Here is a 12333-nt window from a genome sequence, read left to right as displayed (position 1 = left end):
TATCCAAAATCCTGACTTTGTCATCGCTATTGTTTATGCACTGGGGAACAGGAAGAATTAAGTTAATTAGGAAAGAGCCTTCATCTGAAGACATTTATGGAGGAGAAAGAGTGCGGATATTTCCATAAATTTAGTCAGTGGTAGAAGTGAACACAACTTGCAGAATAAATTGAACTGATTGTAAATGTGTACAGCATTTGCCACTGCTATGCTTTTGAGTGCTGCAGATGGCTCCGATCATCTTTTGGCTGTGTCGTGATAGACTGGCAGAAGGGCTGCAGGGCCCGCTGGCACGGCTACTTTCAGTGACCCTATTGTGTACGCGAAGCACTTGACCATTTTATTATTCATGAGCCCAGCACACAGTACAATGTGTGTTTCTTGTGAATGGCTGCTGCAGAGTCCCTATAGACTACATTTTCTAGCACCTTTACACATGCCTCAGCCACACTGTTGTTGCGCAATGCCTGCATGAGTAGGTTTGGTAGGTGCATGTAGGTTTGGTTTTGGTTTGGGTTATGGGGTTTAACACCCCAAAGCAGAGCAACTGAGGCTGTGAGGGGTGACGTAGCAGAGGGCTCCGAATAATTTCGACGACCTGGGGTTCCTTAACATGCACTGACATTGCACTGTACACTGGCCTCTAGCATTTTGCCTCTGTCAAAATATGACCGCTGTGACCGGGATTAAACCTGCATTTTTCGGGTCAGCAGCCGAGCACTATAACCACCGAGCCACCACGGCAGCTGTATACTTATGGGGGCTGGTTGTATACATATGAGGACTGGCCTGTTCCTTTGGCTGCTTCATGTCTATGGTGTCCATGATTCTGTTAGTAATTCCATTAGTAAATATCTTGTAAGCAACAGACATTAAGTAAACTGATCCAAGTTTTCTAATCTTTGACGTCTCCTTTCCTATTGAACAATGTTAGGTTGGATAATTCCATGTTTGGTACGCTTGAGGCCATGAGGAGCTGCATATACAAGGTGTAAAGTTCTGGTACGGTGTCTCTAAGCTGCTTCATGTCTATGGTGTCCATGATTCTGTTAGTAATTCTGTTAGTAAATATCTTGTAAGCAACAGACAGTAAGTAAACTGATCCAAGTTTTCTAATCTTTAACGTCTCCTTTCCTAGTGAACAATGTTAGGTTGGATAATTCCATGTTCGGTACGCTTGAGGCCATGAGGAACTGCATATACAAGGTGTAAAGTTCTGGTACGGGGTCTCTAAGCAGCTTCATGTCTATGGTGTCCATGATTCTGTTAGTAATTCCATTAGTAAATATCTTGTAAGCAACAGACAGTAAGTAAACTGATCCAAGTTTTCTAATCTTTGACGTCTCCTTTCCTATTGAACAATGTTAGGTTGGATTATTCCATGTTTGGTACGCTTGAGGCCATGAGGAACTGCATATACAAGGTGTAAAGTTCTGGTACGGTGTCTCTAAGCAGCTTCATGTCTATGGTGTCCATGATTCTGTTAGTAATTCCGTTAGTGAATATCTTGTAAGCAACAGACAGTAAGTAAACTGATCGAAGTTTTCTAATCTTTAACGTCTCCTTTCCTAGTGAACAATGTTAGGTTGGATAATTCCATGTTCGGTACGCTTGAGGCCATGAGGAACTGCATATACAAGGTGTAAAGTTCTGGTACCATGTCTCTAAGCAGCTTCATGTCTATGGTGTCCATGATTCTGTTAGTAATTCCATTAGTAAATATCTTGTAAGCAACAGACAGTAAGTAAACTGATCCAAGTTTTCTAATCTTTGACGTCTCCTTTCCTATTGAACAATGTTAGGTTGGATTATTCTATGTTCGGTATGCTTGAGGCCATGAGGAACTGCATATACAAGGTGTAAAGTTCTGGTACGGTGTCTCTAAGCAGCTTTGCCATTCCGCTCCTCCAGTTGTGGAACTGCTGCTCCAAATGGCATATTTTGCTACCTGCTGCTTCTAAATCCAACTTTTCCTTTTGTGCCATGTTTGTGCCAATGGGTCACTTAAAAATTTAGGCAGAAACAAAACTTAAAACACTGTTCTCGGCTCACGTGGCCTGCTCGCCACGTTGCTGCATATTCGTCGGTGCACACGCTGCTTTCAGTGTACTATTGGGGACAATATTCCCCAGCACACGCGGCCAGCAACCAACACGCTGCTCTTGTGTTTATCAGCTGGCGGTTGCAAGCCACACTTGCAGAGGTTAAATTTGCTCTTTTGTTCTCTAATGTGTGCTAGTGAAATCAGTGGAACATTGGCACAGTTTTCATTGGCGCCAAGGTAGGTAATTGCGCATCCTGGAGACTTTTGTCCCCTGTAGTACTTCCTGCATGGTTGGATCCTTCTTAGTTGCAGCATCAATGCTTAAAGGTCAATGCATATGACCTAATATATCGAGGGAATTTTCTTTGCCAGTGCAGCGGAAGCTATGAGTGCAAGGTGCTGGCTTTCGAAAGCAGCAAGCTTCATAGATATAATTTTTGTAAATTATACCTCGTCGCTTGTTCATCCAACAGAATGAAAAAGTTTTCAGCAGAGCCTTTATAGATTTGCGAATTTCAGGGCTTGAGAAAATAATGAAGATCACGAGTCTAGGGTTTTTGTGTATAGACAACTCAAAACGTGCAACATGCACCCGCTGATTTCTAACTGCAAATTTATTATACATACTGTCATATTTCCAAACCCCATGCAGCTTCTGTACACTGCAAAAACTAATGAAACTCCACGCAGATCTAAATCTGCAGGATGCAGGCACTCTAAGAGCTGGTACGTAAGGGAAGCAGCTGAAATAAACTCATGACTGTGTCAGCCCCCTTTCCATAGAAGCAGGGCAGCGACCTAAAGAGAGAAGTTCAGGATTTTCCATAAACAGTACCTATAAGTTTGCCAGATTAGTTTCGAGACATCCTAAATATATATATGCTAGGTTAAGCTCTGCTTAACTTGGCATAGTGAGAGCTGTCGCTTGTAACGTAATTGTGGTTGTCTGGCTGGCCCAACCGGTAATGCACACGGCACGAGAACGCAGAGGCAATAGCTCGACAAATGAACCTTCATCCCCCTTGGCGCATACCGGCTTTGCTCTGCAAGCACGCACACATTCAGAAGCAAGACAACCGAGAATCGAGCGATGCCATCAGGCAGAACGAAAGACGCGCTGACATGCGCGGGCACATTGACAGCGCTTACATGCGCTGAAGCCAAGCACATAGCCGACCAGCAAAACGAATACCGAGCCTGGTGGCACGCGTCAATTGTTTTGTAGCAAGAGCTACACACCGCTATCCAGTCGAGCATTTCGCCGCGAGCCTGGGAGGCCGATAGTGCGCATGCGCGAAGCCAGAGAGGAGCAGCAGGTGCGCGTCGCATGACGAGTTCGCTGCCGCCGCCGCGCGAGGAGCCGCGCCTGCACGACTACGCCCGCCGGCGACACGCGTGAATGCGCATGCGCGACAACCGGAGAAGGGCAGCAGGTGTGCGGCGCATGACGTCAGAGCTCGGCCGCCGCGGCGCGCGGGTTCGTGTGGATAAACAGCGTATGTGCGGCTGTGTGTACAAAAGCCGAGGTGATACGACTCGGTGTATAACAATCGCTTCCTATGGGTGACGAAAAGGAGACTCCAGCCGCCGCTATGCGGAGGTATCGTCAGGAGAAGATCAATTCTTCGGACCCAGAAGTCGTCGCCTGGAACTTGGCCGCTCTGCAGAGAAAGAATGAACATCGGAAGGCTAAACGAGCGGCGGAGACGCCCGGGCAAAGGGAAGAACGTCTTGCCAAACGGAGACGCCAAGAGGCGGAGCGTAACAAGCGGCGCATAGCAGCTCGCATGGTTCCTTCGCAAGAAAATCAAGATGAAGCAATGACATCATCATCAACAGCAACTGAAGAGAAGACGACATTACAGGCATTGTATATTATTATGCACATTAAGCCATTGTCCCGTCTTCGATTCTCCAAATTAACAGAACCCCTGTCTTTGCGTCCTCCAATCTGTTAATTAGGCTGTGTACTATTACTATTTTTCTCATCAAAACGTTCCTGTTTCCAGTGTCTTGACCACTCCCGTGCGTAGTGGATATACGTGCCAGCTTTATTTGAGACCGACCAACTACCACGCGATTAGATCAGGGGGAACTGCAGCTATCGCTTCCTATGTCCTGGCACAGCTGAGGTATAGCCACTGCCAATTTTTTTACACTTCTTGATGGACTCAACCAGTACGCCGACCACGCTGTGAGGTAAGGGATATAGAGGACGGATTGAATAAAGGAAGATAGAAAGAAGGCAGTAGTGGAGAGGGCCAGAGTAATTTCAACCACCTGGGGATATTTAACGTGCAGTGACATCGCACAGAACAGGGCGTATTGTTCCGCCTCCATCGAAACTCCGCCGAGACTGGGAAAAGGGGCCGGCGCTGCACGCGTGAACGAAGCAAGCGGCGGTGAGAGGCACAAGCCAATGCCTCCTGAAGAACATGCCTGAAGCGTCTCCTCGATTTCAATGGCCCTCGAGATCGCCTCGATATTGCGCAGACTGGCCGCTAGGCGGCGCTAAAAGATGACCCTCAATTTCGGTTTCAATGGCTGGGAGACTGTGAAGCGCAGCGCCCGATCATTCTGTTTCATTTTTTTTTCGGGCTTCGAGCAAAACTTTTAGCTCGTTAACGACAAAAAACATGTTTTTGGATGTCTCTGAGTGCAGCAAATACTCAAAAAGTCTAAGCTGAATTCCACATATTACTGATAGAGGATCATAAGTTTCGATTTCGAAATCTGAAAGCGTGCTGTGCACCCCGTTCTATCATGCCGTTAGGACCTTTTGTCTGCTGCATAACCAGTAACTTTTGGACGGTTTACAACAAAAGGAGCATGTTCGAAACATCCATATTGCGGCAAGTGCTTGAAGTGGCTAGAAACACCGCAAAATAAGTATTTACACTGCATGATGCATGGTTGTATATAGTACTGTTGCCAATAACAAGAAATAAACTACTTCGGACAAGCAAAAAGGACCCGCCGCGGTGGCTCAGTGGTTAGGGCGCTCGACTACTGACCCGGAGTTCCCGGGTTCGAACCCGACCGCGGCGGCTGCGTTTTTATAGAGGCAAAACGCTAAGGCGCCCGTGTGCTGTGCGATGTCAGTGCACGTTAAAGATCCCCAGGTGGTCGAAATTATTCCGGAGCCCTCCACTACGGCACCTCTTTCTTCCTTTCTTCTTTCACTCCCTCCTTTGTCCCCTTACGGCGCGGTTCAGGTGTCCAATACATGAGACATACTGCGCCATTTCCTTTCCCCAAAAACCAATTATTATTATTATTAAGCAAAAAGGAAAAATAATCCATGAGATAGAATAAGGACAGGGGGAAGTCCGGAATTATCTGAGCTGTACCCAGGTGACCCGCGGCAAAGGAGAATTGCATATGGCGCTCAATGAATGGAAGCCGGGGACGTCGCGGTAACTTGCCTGGGGAGTCGCTGGCCCGCGGTGGGCACATCCCTCCTATCTAATGTTCTTAGAACTTTGCGAAGCGCGCGTTTGTTGCAGTCTTGCTGCGGAGCATTGCGAGAGATGTTTCGATCGGGTGAAGCAGATCTTGGAGGGCAGCCTAGCTGCGCTGTTTCTGGTCATTTTTCCGACGAGCTTTCGCCTCCTTGAATAACGTTGACAAATTTCAAATAGACCCATGCCCCTATTCTCCGTTCTTTTCGCTAGAAACACCGCTCACTAGGTTAATTCCCGTGTGATGCACACGCGCACAAGGACGTCGGGAGTAACACAGCAGGCAGCTGACTGGCCGGATTTATCCAAATGACAAGCACGTGCGTTGATGAAATGACAACTGGAACAAGGGGAGTATCAGACATGTCGAGCGACGTGTGAATATTAAAAAAAAAAACTGCGCTTGGAGGCACAGACACGTGCGCACTTACAAAGAAAAATGACATGCGTCGGAGCGATGAAGGCGGCGGAATTCGTTTCTTACTGCTGAGTGGTTAGGGCGCTCGGCCACAGATTCAGAGTTCCCGGGTTCGAACCCGACCGCGGTGGTTGCGTTTTTATGGAGGCAAAACGCTAAGGCGCCCGTGTGCTGTGCGATGTCAGTGCACGTTAAAGATCCCCAGGTGGTCGAAATTATTCCGGAGCCCTCCACTACGGCACCAATTTCTCCCTTTCTTCTTTCACTCCCGCCTTTATCCCTTCCCTTACGGCGCGGTTCAGGTTTCCAACGATATATGAGACAGATACTATAGCTGCGCCATTTCCTTTTCCCCCAAACCAATTATTATTATTACTGCAGTTTCAAGAATTTTCGGGAAAGAGGTTTCTTGTTGTACATGTACATCTTCGCAACTGCGTTTTTGTCTGTTATGTCAAGTGCATGGTTTGTTAGCAACGGTTTGATGAACTTCTTGCATATAATATGCCGCTATCCTTGTTCTCACAGGTCAGGAGAGGGAAACCCGCGATTTTATTCACACTGTAGAGCAAGCATGTGTCCAGTTGCCTTTGAAGATGCGTTCGGTCTTTGAGCATGATATCTACGAACTTCTTGAGGCCCTGTAACAGTCGGTTAAAAGAGTCCGCCACTGTCTTGGTGGGTAGTCAAACTGTCTAGAGTAGCATTTCTTTGGCTGGAAATGCAAGCTACAATCTGCAGAATAATTTGATGTTCTGTTTGGCTGCCAGTTTTTTCTTCGAATTACCTTTAGCCGTCTTTCCCGGAGTTCGAAGTCGGCAGGAATTTGATGGAACGAAACACCAGGCTTCTTGTTTCGTTGTTTGGACATTCAAAACGGAATGCAACAGCAATGCAGTTAGCAGTTTCACTCGCTACTCCCTCCAGCAACTGCAGTCATCGACGCGTCACTTATCAAACGGTAACACTAAACACACCACACAAATAATATAAGAAGCAGCGCACCAGAAGGCATACTTTTTTCTGCAACAGCAGTCACAAGAAAATTCCGTGCTCCCTGTGTGTCGTCCGCTAGATGGATGGATGGATGGATGGATACGGCTGAACCCTTTACATCGGGCGGTGGCTCAAGCCACCTAGCCATGTCTTGTGAAATTTTAATCCTGTCTTGCTTTTAGCCACCAATCAGATAACCTTCGCTTGGTTACTTCTAACCTCTTAAAATCCACTTTCCCTTCACTATCCCTAAACCCCAATGCCTTGGGTAAGTCAGCCCCGCTGCCTTCCACTGTAGGGTGAAGCCCTTTACAGGAGAGTATCAAGTGTTCAGCCGCTTCCTCCTCCTCTCCGCACGCAATGCACAAAGTGTCTATCTCATGGTACCTGACTCTACACGTCTTAGTCCGCAAAACTCCAGTCCTGGCCTCAAACAACAAAGAACTTCATCTACAATTATCATAGATATTTTCTTTGACAATTTCCTGTTTAAAGGTCCGGTATGTTTCTAGTGCCGATTTCGTCAGCATCCCTGTTTTCCACAAAGCTCTCTCTGTTTCTTTAACCTTTTTCTTAACCGATAATTGCTGATTTGCCCCCTTACTGCTGTCCAGATATTTGCTTGTCAATTTTCTAGTTCGCTTTCTCCATTTCGTGTCAACATTCTTTATATACAGGTATCTGAAAACTTTCCTAGCCCACCGCTTTTCCTCCATCCTTCTCAATCGTTCCTCAAATGCTATCTTACTGCTAGCCTCTCTGCTCTCGAAAGACGCCCATCCCATATCACCCTGTACCCCCTGATTTGGTGTATTGCCATGTGCTCCCAAAGCTAACCTCCCTACTCCCCGTTGCCTAATTTCCAGCCTTGCTTGAACATCTGGCCTCATACACAGGACCGCATTACCGAAGGTCAGGCTAGGGACCATCACCCCTTTCCAGATCCCTCTTACCACCTCATACCTATTGTAATTCCACAGTGCCCTATTTTTCATGACAGCTGCATTCCTACTAGCTTTATTCATTACATATTTTTCATGCTCTGTCAGATACTCAACACTGTTATTTATCCACACCCCAAGATACTTGTACTCATTCACTACTTTTAGCACGAACTCCTGTATTCTATGCTCGCCGCCCTCTTCATTAAATATCATGACTGCAGATTTTTCCTTACTATACTTGAAACCTAATCTATCTCCCTATGTACTGCATATTAATTAACCGTCTTGAGTCTGTGCAAAATAAAGCTGTGAGGTTCATCCTTTCTTCATACTCACCGTATGAAAGTGTGTCATTATTGAAGCAAACTATCAGTATTCCCGACCTTATCACTCGACGCAAGTTCTCTCGTTTATCGTTTTTTCATTCCTTGTACTACAATGGCTCCCCGTTCACAGCTGATCGCATCGCCCCTGCCCATCATGTTTCATCCCGGTCTGATCATTCCCACAAAGTGCAACCCATCTTCGCACGAACACTGAAATATCAAACATCACCCTTACTATTATCTATGGCAGAGTGGAACTCGTTACCGGCTGACATAGTTTCTGAAACTGAGTTATCACATTTCCAAACAAAACTTTCATCGCACCTTGGCCTACAAAATTCACCGTGATATTTTCAGTATTATTGAAACATTAAGTCTTATACGCTCAACCTATGTATCTTTCAGCGACTGCAGTGATGTGTACTTGCAATTTGTATATGTAGTTATTCTTTGTATTTGTTAACTACTGTGTGCCAATAATCTGTATTGTGTTGTTTTCATGCCCTCCCCCCCCCTATGTAATGCCCACTTGGGCCTTTAGGGTATTTAAATAAATAGAAATAAATAAATAAAAAAATATGTCTAACAACTTCTGCAGGTCTTCCTTGTCGTCAGCCATTATCACTATATCGTCCGCGTATATTAGTCCCGGTAATGTCTGTTTAATCAATTCCCCTTGCTTGAAAAAAGATAGGTTGAAGCCTAGTCCGCTCCCCTCTAGCTTGGTCTCCAACCCTTGCAGGTACAACATGAACAACAAAGGGGACAGAGGACATCCTTGTCTAAGCCCCCGCTGTATCTCTACAGGCCCTGATACATTTTTTCCCCATTTTATGAGCACTCTAGCTGTTACCTCTATATATATCTTTTAAAAGATTAATTACTCCATTTTCCACATCCAATGTGCCCAGTATGTCCCACAAATGCTCCTGAGTAACGTTGTCATAGGCTCCCCTAATATCCAGAAATGCTAGCAATAAGGGCCTATGTTCCTTTTCCGCAATTTCTATACACTGTGTCAATGAAAATAGATTGTCCTCCAACCTCCTTTGTTTCCGGAACACATTCTGTAGTTCCCCTAACACCCCCTCGTTCTCCACCCAAGCCTGCAGTCTATCCTTTATAATTTGCATCACCACCCTGTAAACCACAGATTTCACTGTTATGGGGCGATAGTTATTTACGTCTGCTTTGTCCCCCTTTCCCTTATATATCATGTTCATTCTACTTAATCGCCATTCATCGGGGACTTTCTCATCCACTATCATTTTGTTCACTACCTGTATTAATGTATTAATGGGATACCATCTGGTCCTGTTGATGTGCCACTAGGAACCTTCTTCTCTGCCCTTTCCCACTCTCCTTGCTCAAGTGAAGCTATTGCTGTAACCTGTCTATCCTCCTTCGATAAATTATGTACCACGTGCTTTGCTGAAAATGTTTCCGTCATCCTTGTTCCTATGTGTTTTATTGCTTCATCCCCTTCTAGTCGAATACCCTCATCTGTAACAATAAACCTTTGTTCTAGCCTAGTTTTATTACTCATTGCATTTAGATGTTTCCGGAATTTTTGGGCTGCTTTTCTATCCTTTTTATTTACTTTTGACATCCATTGGGCCCCCTTTCTTCTAATTTTCTCATTAATCAAATAGGATGCGCCCCTTCTACACTATATGAAGGTACCCCATTTTCTGTCTACTTCGGGTTTTGGTTCCCCCCTCTTCTTGGAATATCTGTGTTCCCTGGACGCTTCCTTGCGCTTTTCTATTGCCCTCATGACCTCCTCATCCCACCAACTCTTGGGTTTGCATCTTTTCCCTTTTAGCTTTACTCGCACCTTAGCTAGCTCTAGCTCCAGTAATCGAGTTAATTTGGTATAAGTCCATTCTGTTTCACTAACCTCAAAAATTACTTTCTCGATTTGTTTGGCTGCTGCTTCCAATTGCTTTTCTGAGTAAAAATTCCCCCCTGATTGTTCATCTTGCTTCAGTCCTACATTGCTTTTTCTTCTGAAGCTCAGCTTGATTAGCTTGTGGTCACTACCTAGACTTCTGGAACCATCTTCATCTATGCTCATTACCCCTAATCTATTATACATCCTCTGTGACATTAGTGCATAATCTATCGTCGAGTGCAGACACCCCGCCTCCCATGTTATGAGCCCTTCACACTTCTCGGTGCTGTTGCATACAACTAAATCATGCCTGTCACACATGTCCTGCAGCATGTTTCCTGTCGAATCCGTGTACCCATACAGGTCTTCTATGTGTGCATTCATGTCGCCTAATATAATTATCTCGCCCTGTCCTCCTAGCACAATAATGGCTGCATTTGGGCGAGTTGGTTTTCCATTCTGAACGTAAAAGCGCAAAAACACAAGGACACAGACTAAGGCAGACAACACGAGCGCTCTAACATTTTCCTGTTTTCCTCTTTGGCATTAACCCCTGTCCACAGGTATACAAAGCCAAGGAGTGTTTGCTTGCCTGCCACTGTCCCTTTTAGCCATAAATGTTCCCTGCATCCTAGTCTAACCCTTTGAAAATTCATACTTTTATGCATGAATGAATGGATGGATGGATGGATACGGCTGAACCCTTTACATCGGGCGGTGGCTCAAGCCACCTAGCCATGTCTTGTGAAATTTTACTCCTGTCTTGCTTTTAGCCACCAATCAGATAACCTTCGCTTGGTTACTTCTAACCTCTTAAAATCCACTTTCCCCTCACTATCCCTAAACCCCAATGCCTTGGGTAAGTCAGCCCCGCTGCCTTCCACTGTAGGCTGAAGCCCTTTACAGAAAAGTATCAAGTGTTCAGCCGTTTCCTCCTCCTCTCCGCACGCAATGCACAAAGTGTCTATCTCCTGGTACCTGACTCTATACGTCTTAGTCCGCAAAACTCCAGTCCTGGCCTCAAACAGCAAAGAACTTCCCCTACAATTATCATAGATATTTTCCTTGACAATTTCCTGTTTAAAGGTCCGGTATGTTTCCAGTGCCGATTTCGTCAGCATCCCTGTTTTCCACAACGCTCTCTCTGTTCCTTTAACCTTTTTCTTAACCGATAATTGCTGATTTGCCCCCTTACTGCTGTCCAGATATTTGCTTGTCAATTTTCTAGTTCGCTTTCTCCATTTCGTGTCAACATTCTTTATATACAGGTATCTGAAAACTTTCCTAGCCCACCGCTTTTCCTCCATCCTTCTCAATCGTTCCTCAAATGCTATCTTACTGCTAGCCTCTCTGCTCTCGAAAGACGCCCATCCCATATCCCCCTGTACCCCCTGATTTGGTGTATTGCCATGTGCTCCCAAAGCTAACCTCCCTACTCCCCGTTGCCTAATTTCCAGCCTTGCTTGAACATCTGGCCTCATACACAGGACCGCATTCCCGAAGGTCAGGCTAGGGACCATCACCCCTTTCCAGATCCCTCTTACCACCTCATACCTATTGTAATTCCACAGTGCCCTATTTTTCATGACAGCTGCATTCCTACTAGCTTTATTCATTACATATTTTTCATGCTCTGTCAGATACTCAGCACTGTTATTTATCCACACCCCAAGATACTTGTACTCATTCACTACTTTTAGCACGAACTCCTGTATTCTATGCTCGCCGCCCTCTTCATTAAATATCATGACTGCAGATTTTTCCTTACTATACTTGAAGCCTAATCTATCTCCCTCTGTACTGCATATGTCTAACAACTTCTGCAGGTCTTCCTTGTTGTCAGCCATTATCACTATATCGTCCGCGTATATTAGTCCCGGTAATGTCTGTTTAATCAATTCCCCTTGCTTGAAAAAAGATAGGTTGAAGCCTAGTCCACTCCCCTCTAGCTTGGCTTCCAAACCTTGCAGGTACAACATGAACAACAAAGGGGACAGAGGACATCCTTGTCTAAGCCCCCGCTGTATGTCTACAGGCCCTGATACATTTTTTTCCCATTTTATGAGCACTCTGTTACCTCTATATATATCTTTTAAAAGATTAATTACTCCATTTTCCACATCCAATGTGCCCAATATGTCCCACAAATGCTCCTGAGTAACGTTGTCATAGGCTCCCCTAATATCCAGAAATGCTAGCAATAAGGGCCTATGTTCCTTTTCCGCAATTTCTATACACTGTGTCAATGAA

The 12333-nt window shown here is 45.3% G+C and overlaps 1 protein-coding gene across 2 annotated transcripts in view; it reads left to right on the top strand.

Moving 5' to 3' along the window:
* Nucleotides 1–3513: 3513 nt before the first annotated feature.
* Nucleotides 3514–12333, top strand: part of LOC144128249 (uncharacterized) — a 49001-nt gene continuing 40181 nt past the window's right edge. For both annotated transcript variants that reach the window (XR_013313761.1, XM_077661510.1), the window contains exon 1: nucleotides 3514–3909. Coding sequence is in view for 1 of the 2 variants with exons in the window: in XM_077661510.1 (XP_077517636.1) it covers nucleotides 3604–3909 (306 nt within the window). In the remaining variant the exon portion in view is untranslated. The remainder of the gene's footprint in view (nucleotides 3910–12333) is intronic.

The sequence above is a fragment of the Amblyomma americanum genome, chromosome 4 (assembly GCF_052857255.1).
Source record: "Amblyomma americanum isolate KBUSLIRL-KWMA chromosome 4, ASM5285725v1, whole genome shotgun sequence".
Taxonomy (NCBI): domain Eukaryota; kingdom Metazoa; phylum Arthropoda; class Arachnida; order Ixodida; family Ixodidae; genus Amblyomma; species Amblyomma americanum.
Note: the sequence above shows the minus strand (reverse complement) of the source record. Positions and strands in the feature narration are given on the sequence as shown.